The 14,434-nt window shown below is 30.3% G+C and overlaps 1 protein-coding gene and 1 long non-coding RNA gene across 4 annotated transcripts; one reads left to right on the top strand and one right to left on the bottom strand.

Annotated features, from left to right (window-relative positions):
• The first annotated feature begins 1,430 nt into the window (after positions 1-1,430).
• Positions 1,431-2,100, top strand: LOC111709872 (uncharacterized). The gene is made up of 3 exons (XR_002766957.1): positions 1,431-1,555; positions 1,610-1,679; positions 1,944-2,100. It is a non-coding gene; the product is annotated as an uncharacterized LOC111709872 (long non-coding RNA).
• Positions 2,101-3,004: 904 nt separating this feature from the next.
• LOC111709871 (uncharacterized) lies at positions 3,005-12,401 on the bottom strand. Of its 3 annotated transcripts, none has more exons than XR_002766956.1 (8): positions 12,301-12,401; positions 10,809-10,879; positions 9,639-9,695; positions 7,630-7,677; positions 6,784-6,881; positions 6,129-6,182; positions 4,476-5,319; positions 3,005-4,202 (listed from the first exon to the last, which is right to left on the bottom strand). XR_002766956.1 is itself a non-coding variant. In XM_023483798.1 (8 exons), the coding sequence occupies exons 1-7, from the start codon at positions 12,314-12,316 to the stop codon at positions 5,289-5,291; spliced, it is 375 nt and encodes a 124-aa protein (XP_023339566.1). In that variant the 5' UTR covers positions 12,317-12,401; the 3' UTR covers positions 4,402-4,538; positions 5,246-5,288. The 3 variants fall into 3 exon arrangements, 2 of the variants coding, with proteins under 2 accessions (XP_023339566.1, XP_023339564.1); XM_023483798.1 differs by lacking the exon at positions 3,005-4,202 and having other exon boundaries at positions 4,402-4,538; positions 5,246-5,319; XM_023483796.1 differs by lacking the exon at positions 3,005-4,202 and having other exon boundaries at positions 4,402-5,319.
• Between the last annotated feature and the right edge of the window lie 2,033 nt (positions 12,402-14,434).

The raw sequence follows: 14,434 nt of genomic DNA, 5'->3' as shown, positions 1-14,434 counted from the left end.
AAAACCGGTTTTGATTTCTGGTGTTGATGGTGTCATATAAATTGAACTAAACATCGATTGAAGGAACGTAACTTTTGGATTAATGTTTGTTAACCCTATTCCTGCTGGGGGGGGGGGGTCAATTTGACCCCCACCTGTGGTTTTTTTTACATAACTCAAAAAGTATTGGTCTGAGGCTGTTGAAATTTTCTGACTTTTCTTACATACCCAAAGCCCTCCCTTTAGGCCTAAAACCGGGCTTTAATACTTACTGCCTGAGTCCTCAGGCACACTGCCTGAATGACTGCTTTTGCCTGTAACAAACTAAATCTTTGTTTCGATCCACTTTCACTTGTCAGATTTTGATAAAATTTAGCTTTTTGGAAAGCCTATGACATAAGAAAACGGATTGCACAAGTTTTGCGAAAAAAAATTGCAAATTTTTTGCAAACAACCTGTCAAAGGAAATTAATTTGCACATTTTTAGTTTTTCTTGATTAAAAATCAGGTTATTTAAAATTTTGCAAAAATTTTTGCATATTTGAAATGGCATGGTAAAGGGCTTTTCAAAAATGTATAATTTTTCATTTTGTGGACAATTTTTTGCAAACATTTTTACTATATTACTGGATTTTGCGATAAAAAATTCAATTTTTGCAAATTTGCAATTTTTTTAGCAGATTCTAAAAGTAGAGCACAAGAGCTTTCTAATGATGTATCATTTGTCATATTTGGACATAAAACATGGGATTTAGAGGGGGGGGTCAAATTGACCCCCCCCCAGCATATCCTGGTTTTCAAGTACCCCAGCAGGGATAGGGTTAAGACTATAACGTTCAAAATTATAATAGTCCTAAAATATGTTTTTTAATATTTTCATATTAACATGATTTAATTTATATTTGTTTAAATACTCTAAAAGTTTGCTTGTGAACAGCTGAATTTAATTCAATCGGATATTAGTCCAATCGATGTAGCATTGTATCTGTAATTGATATCAAATGTAACTTTTATACAGTAGAAATATCCAAAAAGGGGATTATAAGAAGAAAATCAAAAGTGTGTACATTGGATAATCAGATTAAGCGTTCAGGATTAAGGATATCTCATTCTAAAGTTTTCAGCTCAGGATGGATATAGCTATAAGTTAATTTTACTGATGCACAATGCGCATTTTGGTTGCGCTAACAAGCTACGAACATAAAGAAAAGAAAATACAGAACTAGTACGAACACGATGATCTATATATATTAAATTTTGAAAAGCATATAAGGCAGTTTCATAAAAAAAATCTCTTTTCAAATGATTTTATAAATCTAAAAAGTTATAAAATATTCATGTGATGATCAACATTTTGGACATGTAAGAAGAATTGGGTTTCCAAACAAATTGATAAAGTTACGATCAAAGCACCACATAAATTTGTAGTGAAGTAAAAAACGCGCAAGTTGAAAAGTGAAAACGTCGCAAATTTTTTATTTCTGTTGAAAGTTTTACGGATACAAAATGTTTACTCCAGAAGTCCAAGGAATACTACTGATTGTAATTCTTGGCTTGACACTTGCAATAATATCAGGTGAAATAAAGTTGTATGAACAGAATGGTCTGTTGTTAACAAAACAATTTAAAGGTACTATGGTTTTCGGTCTGTGTTGGTTCAAGATGATTGAAACTATTTCAAAATCCAGACGGGGTTCAAGGTAGGCTAAATTTTTTAACGTTCATATTTAAATTGGAATTTTTCAAACTTGTAAACTGAAAGAGATATATTATAGAGGATTATCAGTTTTAAACAAACCATTTTGTTTCTTCATGATATATGTATATATGTACCCACCATGTTTTCATATCATCAAATATGTAAAATTAAAATTAAAACAGCAAAGTAGAAATCATGATTGCAATTATATTGATCGTAAAAACATCATCAAGGTTTTGCTTCATGGTAAATTTGATTTTTTTAGAAGACCGAAGTCAACTCGTAAGAAGAGTGGAACGACTGATGATAAAAATACCAACATCTAGTTTTAGACCATTTTTTTCTAAATTCAGTGTTTTTTAACAACTTAAACGTTTTTTTGGATAATATTAAATCAGTAATAAATCATTTATAATATCCGATTTGAAGATTTTAATTTTTTTTTCTGTGTAGTCTTCAGTAGTAAGTGTTCAGACCTTTAAAAAGATATATCCAAAATTAAGAAAGAAATAGTTATTTTATTAAAAGACTTAAATCTTCTTTCAAAGATATTTATTTTTATAAGACAGCCAATATAGTTATTAATGTGGTTTCTTCATATAATTGATTGTAAAAGAGGAAAAATGTTTATTATTTTTGTAAAACTTTTATGAAACTTTTGATGATGAATACTTGAATTGGTTCTTCAGCATTTATCCAATTAAAAAAGTTTTCTGGTCAATTAGAATACAACTGTAAAACAATTTTCGGGCCATTCTTGTCTTTTTTGAGCTATTTTCGGGCATTTTTTTACTCATACGCTAAATAACATCGAATGACAATGGAACTCATGGCGATCGAAAACAAGTATTGTTTAGGTTCTATTCTAATATGTTTTGTGAAAACTTCTTTAAAATATTCTTAAACGGACTAAAGCATCTTCTACCTAAGTTTGAAGACGACATTTGAAAGCCTTCTATATGCGAAATTTTAGACTTTGGCTTTGGCGCGTGAAATTGTCAAAATTTAGACTTAAATACTTTACCACTGACCGTGTACAGCTTATGTACTTATAGCTGGCCGAACGGCTGGACAAAATTGGCCAAAAGTTTTAGAATTTTAAACTTCTACGAACATAGGTATAGTGCGTATATATACGAACATATAGTGCGTATATATACGAATATAGCTATAGTGCGTATATATAAAGGAAAACAAAATCAATAAATAAAGGCTGTTTAATCTTTCACTTATTTCATTCCAATACTTTCTATTTTTGAAGCAAAATCTATACTTTTTATGACTCTCTCTCTCTCCCTCACTAAATTTTGATTCTTTCACAATATGTACATTGATAAAATAGTTTATTGTAAAAAAACATAAATAAATAAGAATTTGTTATTTCTGATTCTCAGTGAAAGGTTTGAATATCATCCAGTATATCATGCAGGTAACCGACAAAAAAGTTCTCTGGAAAAAAGTTTTCGGAAATAAAGTCCTAAATTTTGGTACTAAAAAAGTCCTCTGGAAAAAAAGTCCTAGAAACAAAAGTTTTAAATGAAGTCCTATCATTTTTCAGACTTAATATTCTAGAATTTTTTTCTGGTTCCAGTATGATTTTTTACAAAACCGTCCCCGGAAAAAAGTCCTATTATAGCAGAAAATGCATGGAAACATAGAATGTTTGCAATCATTAAAAAAGGGGCTTAATATTAAAACTACTTCTGTCAGCATTCAATATGCAGATGCTGTGAAGAATATTAATAAAATGGATATACATATAAATACAGATAAATCTTTGAAATCATAAACACTTCTGTCTTTCTGTATATGTGCTCGTAACCATAACTTTAAAGATTCATATTCTAAAGTAAAATCATGAATTCTAAACATTTATCTTGGCTTGGCAATGAAAAATACATCCTCTTTTCTAAATACTTCAATCCTTTACACTGTAAAGCCATGCAGCCTTTAAAACTCAGACGTCTAAAAAACCAACGCGTGTTGAATAAAAGAATGTTAAGTTATTGAAAATCAAACATTTAGAAACTATTCTATTATTAGCATAAAACCTAAAAATTTAACCTTTTTAAATTTCGTAGTTAAATCATCTGCGTGAGAAGTTTTCAATAGTTTGAGTATAAAAAGAGATACAATACTTTTATTGTTTGAGATTTTACTTAAAAAAATCAGATTTATATCACTCTAAAATTCAGAAATTATTTGATTATAAAAATTATAAAAAAAGTGTCCTAATTTTGACACAATGGTTAGAAGAAAAGTTTTCTTTATGAAAACAACTCAGACATGACCTCATTTTCACTTAAGACTTATATTCTTGGTTTTTTTTTCTTCGGGACTTTAATTCCTTCGATTTTATTTCCTGAGACTTTATTGGCAGCCTCCATATTATTTTAGGAAAAAAGTCCCAGGAACCTAAAACTCAGGACTTTATTTCCAGTGACATGTTGTCCTAGAATTTCAGAAAATTGAGACTAACAAAGTTTTTATTGCCAGTTTTTTCAAGAAACTTTTCTGTGAGTTTCTTACAGTGAAACCCTTAATAAGTGATAGATCGGAAGAATTTATCAAATGTCGTCTTGACAATTTTTCAATGAGTTTTATACTATATTACGTAAATTTCAGTATTTGCGAAAATAAATAAATAGCCATGAATATGCGGGAACAGTTTTAAAGAGTTCCATATAATCATTTAATTAAAAAACTAAATATCTGCAACATTCCATTATCAGAAAGTGAAGAATACGACATTTGATGAATTCTTTCGATGTATTCGTTATTAAGGGTTTCACTGTACATAAATTCATAATGCAGGAACGGAAGAACTACAGTAATTTTGTTGTACTTTGCAGAACTGAAACTACAAATTCTAAAGTTAATATAATTTAAAGATTAAAAAATGATACTATGTACAGTGGTTCACATACTTTGGATGTGTACAGTATTATTGTACAAATGTACAGAATGAAGCAAATTAGCACCGCTTTCACATTGAAAATTATAATTTTGAAAGCTTTTTAATTACTAGCCTCAAACTCCAATTTTCAAACCCCTATATCTTTGCATCCAGATACTTTCAACAAATTAAGCTTTTGATATTTCTAACTACGAAGTCAGCTAAATGAAATAATCTTAGTTTGAAACATATAAGGATGAAACGTCACTAGATTGTAGTGTTATAGCAATTAGAAAATTTTGAGTTTAGAACAATTTATCAATTGCCTGGTTTACTTTATATCAAATCCGAAAATTCTAAATAAAAATGTTTAAATTGTTCAATAAAAACTAGGGATAAAGGATAAGGGATAAAGTTAAATTCTTAATTTCTAATCTTTATGTCTTCACAATTCAATATGATGGTGTAAACCTTTGCTTTCTCAAAATGTATAAAATCCATAGAAACACAGTTAAAGTTAATTAGTTGCTATTGTATGAGTTTGAGGCAAGTCATCAGGTCTATGCTAAATTCAAATGTCAAAATCAAAGTGTAGAAAATGCTCAATAAATGGAGATAAGTTGGCAGACTAGTACAATTTTTTTGTTTTAGTTTTTAAAACTTCATATTTCCTATTTTATCTTCTTGCATGGTGTTGTATTTGATGTTGAAGTATTATATATGCATGATATCCATATCTCCATGTCTGGACAAAAAGTATGAAAATATCTTCATTTTTTGGTCGGACATTTATTTACGATTCGTGATCTCAATTTATGATAAAACTTTCTTTAGTATCAGATTACTGGTATCGCATGGCGCGCTCACAACGTCTTCAGATTTAATTTTACCGATTGAGCAAAAATTTTTGTTAAAGCTGCTTGCAAGGGACTAGAGAATATCGCAAGTTTCCAACACCATAAATATATATATATATATATATATATATATATCCCCGGACTAACCAGAGTGAGAGGCATTCGGTTTCTTCTGTTTGAAATCGTACATATTTTGGTCTATAATTCAACAATCTTTAAATCTTATCGGTAAATATAACATTTTATAGTATAATTATTTTTTTATTTTTTTAATAAAAAATGTCTGGCCAGCCTCGCATGCCATGATTTGATCGAATCCTTAGATTAATTAACAATAACAGATAGCACACTAGATTTAATTGGGTTTTTCGTTCGCAATAAGCCTGAGGTAAAAGCCCAAAGGAGTTACGCGCATGCTGCGTTAAATGACAAAACAGAGAGAGAATACGCTTAACTCCTTTGGGCTTCTGTCTCAGGAGTCAACAGGGTTATTGTGAACGAAAACCCCCTAAATCGTGAAAAAAAAACTACATCTAGTGTTCTATCTGTTATTTTTAATCTATGATCCAACCGATCACGTATGTTTTATAAACAGTGCAGCTTATCACCATAATACAGATTCACGTTAAAAAGCACCAGAAGAATAACTTTAAAATTTACTTTTAAAAAAAAAACTTAGATAATATTTTTGTCATTCCTGTTGTCTTTGCAGGGCTTGCAGCAGAAGAGAGGATAAAATATCTTGAAAAACCTAGAAAACATAAAAGTTGAACTTTTTTCGATTATGTATTTTTTGACTTTGAATATTCTAAACATTGATTTAGTTATTTTTTAACTATTCATTTATTTATTTTTAGGTAAAGCGCCCTGCGTTGCACGAGGATTTTGAAAATTGAAAAATATTTTTTTTGAATTTTGAAGGAAAAAATCTGATTTTTTTAGCCTTGTTACCCCCTGGTTCACATGGATTTCTATTCATTATATAAACTCATGTTTTTTTCACACATCTAACCATTTTTCCTTTTTCCCATTCAATCTTAATTTTTCCCTTAATCGCTTTTGCAATTTAATTATAATTTAAAATTCTTTCATTATTTTTTTTTACATAATTTTCCAGTTATTATAAAGGAATTGATTCTTGCTATAAACTAAAATTTTCAAATCCCTTTATCTTTACGAATTGATGATGTAAACCTTTGATATTTCAAACTTAGATCATTTGATCTTTCAGAAACTATATTTTGAAAAATCTCAGGTCCACGACATTGAGTTGTAAAAATAAAAGGATTAGAAATTCAGAGTTTGTGGCAAAGACTCAAATTCTTTTTAAATTTAATTCATAGTTTGCTTACAGGATATACAGAGCACCCAGTCCAATAATAATCCAGCCTGTGATAAGAACAACTATTGTCAGATAGTATAGAACTATATCACACTCTAGAGTTCCATCCTGAACATGGATAATATAGATAATATAGAACTATATCACATTCTAGAGTTCCATCCTGAACATGGATAATATAGATAATATAGAACTATATAACACATTCTATAGTTTTCCATCTTGAACATATATATATCTTCTTCTTTTTTAAAACCTATATATATATATATGTTTAAAATGTTTAGTATGAAATGAAATAATCCTTAGCGACATTGCGTAACAAAAAGAGAAAAGACGATAACGAGAAATCCGCTGCTTTCTGGTTCTCACTATACAAAAAAAGATGCTTCTATGGCATAATACAAAAGAAGAATGTAGAGTGAAAAGTGTTGTATCCAGAGATCGGATCTTTTGTCTGGATATTGTTTTATTTTGAACACTTGATCTCAATATCCAATGTAAGCACTGTTATATTTAAAAATCAATGCTAATTCTCTCAATTAAAGTTATTTCTGCAAAGTACGACTATAACATAATATTAAATAAGAATTAAGGTAAACTGTAATGCTTGATCCAGAGTTCTGACTGCAAAAACATTTTTACGAGGTAAAGTGGGTGGATTATAGCCAAACCTCTTTCATGTTACTAACTGGGCATCCCNAAATTCCCGAAAAATTTGTTGTACACAATTTTATCCTCTTTTCAAAACTTCGTAGAATTTCCTTAATTGTCCCAAGGGACGTAAAGTAACTTAACGTCCCTCATAGGCCGGTAATCTTGCATGAAAACTGAAAAGGCGTTAAACAAATTTTACCAGGTTGGTTTGAGGTTGGCTGGAGTCGTTAAGATGTTCTGTTACAACCTGAAGTAATGGTAACAATAAAATATGTTAGGTAATTTCCCAAATGGGCATTTTCCCAAGCATAAACTTCCCAAGTCTGTTCTAGCCTCAGTGCTCGGCCAGCTAGCCTTTTTTAAGCCACAGCACTCGGCTCCTTGTCCATCCTAGCTGCAGCCCCCCCCCCCTCCTCCGTTTCAGCCTGTGGCGCCTCAGAAGGCCTAACCTAACCTTTGGGAAGTTGCTGCTTGGGAAATTGCGCATTTGTGAAGTCCCTACTCGGCAAATTGACACTTGGGCAGAAATACAAATCGGTCGCCTTTAATGCCTACCATTAAATTATTAACCAATCAAACCAAACCATTTTGCTCTTTTTGTATTTACATTTTAATTGCATAGGAAATTATTAACTAGTGAAACTTAATAAACACAACGTGTAATGTAAAACATCAAATGATAAAGAAATTTGCCACAACCTTAATCCCCAAAGAGTATTTAAAAAGACCAAACACTTCACACTTTTTCTCTCAGAGACTTAATTTTTACCCGATCATAATGTCTCTAGAGTGTTATGACTATGCGATCAAAAAATATCGAGTTTGGTCAACTCTGCATTGAATAAATACTCTTTGTCTCTTGGGATGAAACTGGTAAGCCTATACGCTGGAAAGCTTTTTGCCCCCTTAATGTGCTTCAGTTAACAGAGATTTGTTCATTTCCTCCTTGCAACCTTCTTTACTCTCAGTTATAGGCCGGACATTGTTAAACTTCATGGACATTGTCAGATGTAAACAAAACTTTGATTTAAACTATTGCTGACAGCATGAGAGGGTGGCAGCCTCTGACTGTTAACAAGTTCGTTCTGCAAGAAAGCTGAGTCCTCAAGGACCAGGTCTGAAAACTTTAGAATGGGATATCCTTAATCCCGATATGTAAATTAATCTGGAGATTAATAACAAGAGAAGAACAAGCATTATTTAATCTGGAGATTAAGAAAAAGAGGAGATCAAGCATCAATCTCGATATCCACCATTCTAAAGTTTTCAGCTCAGGTTAGAGTTGATTTATACAAGATAAAGTAAGTAGTAAGTACATTCCTTCTTGTTATAAGATATGGTCCTATCAGCTTACAGTAATAGTCTCCTTAGTAAAGGAGAAGTGAAGGAACTGGTTCTGGCTATGGTGGGCTACAGAAGCCTGCTAGTAGATGTTGGGTAAAATTACCTCCACCCTGAACTTGTAATCTGGTAACTAACAAAGCTATTTAGAGTTGTAGGATTCATGAATACCTTGTGATTTTAAGCCAGTTCTGGACCATTCTTAGCTTTGCAAATGTTTTTTTTTTGCACGTAGGCTTATCCATTTCATTCACAAGAGACAAATAGCATGTTCTCTTTTGTCTAACACCCTTTATAACTTTGCAACATGATATTGAAAACCTTGGATATTTCAAACTTAGATTATTTGATCTAACAGAATTCATAGTTTGAAATATCTAAGGTTTACACATTGGGTTGGCAACAAGGGTGTAGACAGAAATATATATCTAGGGGGGTCGAACAAATTTTTTGCCCCCCCCCCTTAGGAGCTTCTAGGGGGGGGGGGACAAATTTTGAACTATAAATTCAAAACATATGGCTTCTTGGATACTTTAAAGGTACAAATTCAGTCCAATTACCATACAAGTACTACTTTCTCTCTCCATCAACTAGCAGAAAAAAAAACAGCTAACTAATTTGTTTATGCTCTGCATTCTTCAGTTTCAGATTTTTGAAGTGTGATAGCTACGTCCCGTGCACCTTTTACGGGTCTAGGGAGGGGAACTGCCCCCTTGCCCACCCCGCCGCTGTATACGCCGTTGGTTGGAAAAGAAATAGGAATTAGAAAATCAGAGTTTGTGGCAAAGACTCAAATCCTATTTGATCAAAATTTGAAATAGAAAAATAGAATAAAATTTGAAAATTAAAGAATAAAAAATATCTAACCTGGATGTTAATCTTGCTTACAAGGATGTCAGAAGTATTTTTAAGGGTTCCGAAAGCCTAAATGATTTAAAATTAAACTTTTCCTAGAATTCAGAAAACCTAGAAAATAAATAAACACAAAACAAATTTTAGAATAAAGAAGACAGAATTATTGAAAATAGAGAAACTTATTTTTAACAAATTAGAAAGCTTTAAAATATAGAAAACTAGTTTTCAGAATCAAGAAAGCTTCAAAATAAATTTAAAAAAATGTTTAGGATTGAATTGTTCTGCATGCTTTTCATTGAACATTTTATTTTGGAATAAATTGCTTTATTGCAATTTAAAACCTCGCATTACCGTTAAATACATTTTTCTTTAGAAAGGGATAAATAAAAAGCTGAAAGCTTTAGAATGAGATATCCTTAATCCCGATTTCTTAATCTGAGTATCCAATGGACACACTTTTGATTTTCTTCTTAAACCGTTCTTTCTTGGATATAGTAGAGAAAAATCCAAAACCGTTTTTTCTAAATTAGAGAGTTCCTTCCATTTCTGTATATAAACTTAAATGGTGCGCAAAATTTCAAATTTATTGGCTTCATATACACGAATCTGAATGGTTGAATTTTATACACTTTTCAGGCTTAAAGTACAAGATTAGATTAGTCTCTATATTAAGAAAAAGAGAGGATCAAGCATTAATCTCGATATCCACCATTCTAAAGTTTTCAGCTCATATTTTTTTTCTTTATTTTAATTTTTAGCTGGAGTATTTTCTGGTAAGAAAACAGGACAAAATGACAAAATGATATGATAACATTCTCAAGAATAGGAAAACACTTCAATAAAATATTCTTCCAAAATATCAATCTAGTTTTTATCTTCTGTTTTATCCACAAATGTAAAAAGAAACATATTTTTCGACCTCCAGAGTTGATTTTATCACTGGATTTAACTTTGCAGAACAAATGTTATAAAATGCCCAAGTTGTAAAAACCTTTTCAAAAAATATATTTTTTAAATTAGATACAGTTTATCATTTTTAACTACTTATAGTTTTCAATATCTTATTAAAACTTACAGAAGAGCAAGAGTAAGAATTAGCCACTAGCCTCGAGTATTTTAAGTAAACTTTGACATAGGCTATAAATTTTGTTCATTTTTTTAACACTTTGTTATATATTTTACCGTGGTGATGTCCTCTCCCAAAATATGTCTGTAGGGTTCGATGACTGAAGCTGTTCCAGCGATCAACCAGACTAAAATAATAACATTTTTATATTTTAGGATCAACCAGACTAGAATAATACATTTCAGATCAACTAGACTAAAATAATAACATTTTTACATTTTTATATTTTATGATCTAACAGACTAAATTAATCTCATTTAATTAAGGATCAACCAGACTAAAATAATACATTTCAGATCAACCAGACTAAAATGATAACATTTTTTATATTTTAGATAACCAGACTAAATCAATCTCATTTTAGGACCAACCAGGCTAAAATAATACATTTCAAGTACTAAAAGAAATCACATCTTAAGATCTAAGAGTAAAATAATTATAAAAAACAATCTAAATACTAATCAGGAATATCTAAAAGTATACTCATAATTTACTTTCTGTTTAAATTTACATATGGAAATTACTGACAGTCATGTCAAGATTTTTTAGGTTTTAAATAAATTATGATTTTTAATGTTTGTTTTTCTAGTTTATAGCTAAGGCTCAAAGATAAAACCATGATATTTTCAATACAATCTCTGCTATTTGATAAATCAACAATTTTCTATTCGTTTCTAATTATTATTTTGTCACTGGACACTAAAAATACTCTGAGATTATCAAAAAGTTTAGTTTCCTATTACGCGAAATTACGGCGTAATTGCGCGAAATCAAAGTTTCGATAATTATGCGTAATTATTACAAAATTTCGCGAATTTACGTTGTAGAAATTACGCGAAATTACGCCGCAATTTTGCGAAATTGAAGTTTCGCCAATTACGCGAAATCCTGCGAAATTACACGAAAAGAAAATTATTTCGTGTAACTGCACGGAATTTCGCGTAAGTGAATAATCTATACGTTGGAAACACTCCTGCTGAACAATAAACTTAGGAATGAGGAATGGTTTAATAGATTGTTTAGAAAAGAAATCCATCCATTAAAACTTTTAAACTCGTTCTTTTGATTCAAGTTTTTAAAGGAAATGAAAAGATGCGCCTCACATTTTGATTACTTCTTTCCATAATTTAAGTTGTGCACAGTGTTATAAAATAATTCAAGAGCTCAACATTTTGATATGTAAAAAGAAAATCTCTTACAATTAAAAAAAAATATTCCCATCTTAAAAGGGACTGTAAGCGAAATTTTAAGTGACCCTTTATTCAAGGTTGGCAATGCCCTCTTCACAACCATTCTAGGTTTAAAAGTTTTTAAATTCTGAACAATCCTATATTTTTTCCTACAGTTATAGAAATGCCAAGTCACTTTTGTAGAGCACCCCCAAATGAAAATAATAATTTTTCAAAATTATAATATTAATTTCTAATTCATACTTGATTAGACAAAGCTTTCAAGGGTAGGATTCTAAATCAGGGATTATCATCTTTACATGAAGAACCACTTTAAATTACGCTTACAATCCCTTTAAAGAAGAAGTGCATGGCATACCTGCTGCAATGAGCATGAAACCAAGATCATAAATTAACGTAAATCCACATTTCAAGATCTGTCCTCCAATCCTTAAATATTCATTTCTTTCAGAGGATGATGAAAAGCATAAATTCCAAAATATAGAAATAGATTCCACATTCCTAAAAATTTCTCGACAATTCTTACATTCTTGTTCGAAAATATACCAAACCGTTGATCAATAGTAAAAACCAAAGTTTTCAAAATAAAGTGCTCAAAAAGGTAAAAGTTAAAAGTGTATGTAGGCACTGATATATCTGAAAACTAATGTGTTAAATTGACTTTTAACAAAAATTAAGGAATTTTCAACTAATTTAAGAAATTTGTAAACAATGTGTTAACATCAGTCCAATTTGTTAACAGAAAATAACTTAGTTTTAACGAATCACAAATATTAAGAGGCGTTCAAAACTGCATGTCGAGTAATGAGAGAAGCCATTTTTATTAACTTTGAACAAATTAGAAACAATTATAAACTAAGAAGGCAGAATGTTCCACGCTAATCCATCATTAGTTTGTCAATTTCATTTAAAATAAGTCTGCAGTACATAATAAGTTTAGTAAATAATTACTCATCCATGTATGCATATCCATGAATTCCTTAATTCCGTAGTGCTTCCGAAAATTGAAGAAATTGTCAGAAGTAAACATATTTCACGTTATAATAACGACGATATATAAAATCTTCCTTATTAATAATATGATCAATAAAATTATATTATTTTGAATAAAATATCCCTAGGGTTTCCAACGCAAGTGGATTTTAATTGCGCGCAATTGCGAGCCCTGTAAACTCCGCGCAATTCCGCACAATTCGAGAACATTTGCAGCATTCCTCTATCTTTCAAATATAATCTTTCTTTTGAGAAATATGTTCCTAACCATCTAATTAGATTACTGTATAATTTTTACTTTATTTTTTTTGGTCGTCGTTATTTAATAATTAAAAAGAAACTAATTTGAAAAACGTATCCACCCCCAAAATAGGAGTTTTGAACGTCGAATTTGCGCTCAAACTCAGGATTTACAGATCTTTAAAAGTTTTAAATGTCTCAAATGAATCCGAAAGAAGTTTTCCACAACACTGCATACTCAGTTCAACTACCTAACATAGCCGGCCACTCCCTTTAAAGATCACTTAAAATTACAATGAACGTTCCTTTAAAACAAAAAGCCGTCTTTTCGCAGTGACTGAATGATTGACCGTATTGCGAACTTAATGCTAAAAATAAATGTTATTGTGAAAATATTTCTAAATTATATAATAATTTTTTTTTAATTTCTTGAGTTTATATTACATGAATTCCCCGCTAAAACTCCGAATAAACAAACATTAAACCCTTTCATAATAAACAAATAAACCTTCAAAGAATTTTTCAAAACGTTCAAATCGTTCTTTATCTAAATAGCATTCATTCTGATACGTAATAATATTATATTTTGTTTAAACAACTAGCTTTGTGATTTTCAAACTGATGTTTTAATGTTTTAATGTTTATCAAGACTTTTAATCCAGTTTTTTTTTTTGTTGAACTCGACAGTATAAAATCTGCGAAATTGACGAGAAATTTTTCGTTTGAAAACGAGGAATCACTTGAATTGCTTAAAATAAAAATTGTATAATATTTTATTTAATTCTTTAGATAAAACTTACCCTTTTCAGTATTTCACGAATGAAGAGGCCAATCATGATGATTGAACCACCTAGATAAATACTTCAATAAATAAACTAATTAAGTTGGGATATCTAAAGAAATATACATTTCTATAACTGTTCTCAGTGTATAAATGACTAATGCACATTAAAAATCGTCAATCTGGCCGGCAACGGCTTATCAAGAAAGTTGTGGATCAAATATTGAAGAAAAAACAGTCAAGGGTGACAAGGTCTCTTAAAATACGTTGATATTCCCTGAAAGTGTCGTCTTCTAGTTCTTGGCGGCAATTGAATTTTTAATAAAAAACCTAAATCTTTTACAATTCCCATAGTTTTGGAATTTTTTAAATTTTTTTGGGGATTTGAAATAACTTTTTAGATTAAAATTCATTTAATAAATTTAATTAAACCAAAACAATCTCAATTTTTTTCTGTTTAGGAGGGCACTCTGTACTG

Source organism: Eurytemora carolleeae, unplaced genomic scaffold (genome assembly GCF_000591075.1).
Source record: "Eurytemora carolleeae unplaced genomic scaffold, Eaff_2.0 scaffold941, whole genome shotgun sequence".
Classification (NCBI taxonomy): Eukaryota; Metazoa; Arthropoda; class Copepoda; order Calanoida; family Temoridae; genus Eurytemora; species Eurytemora carolleeae.
This window is presented reverse-complemented; position numbering and strand designations above follow the sequence as displayed.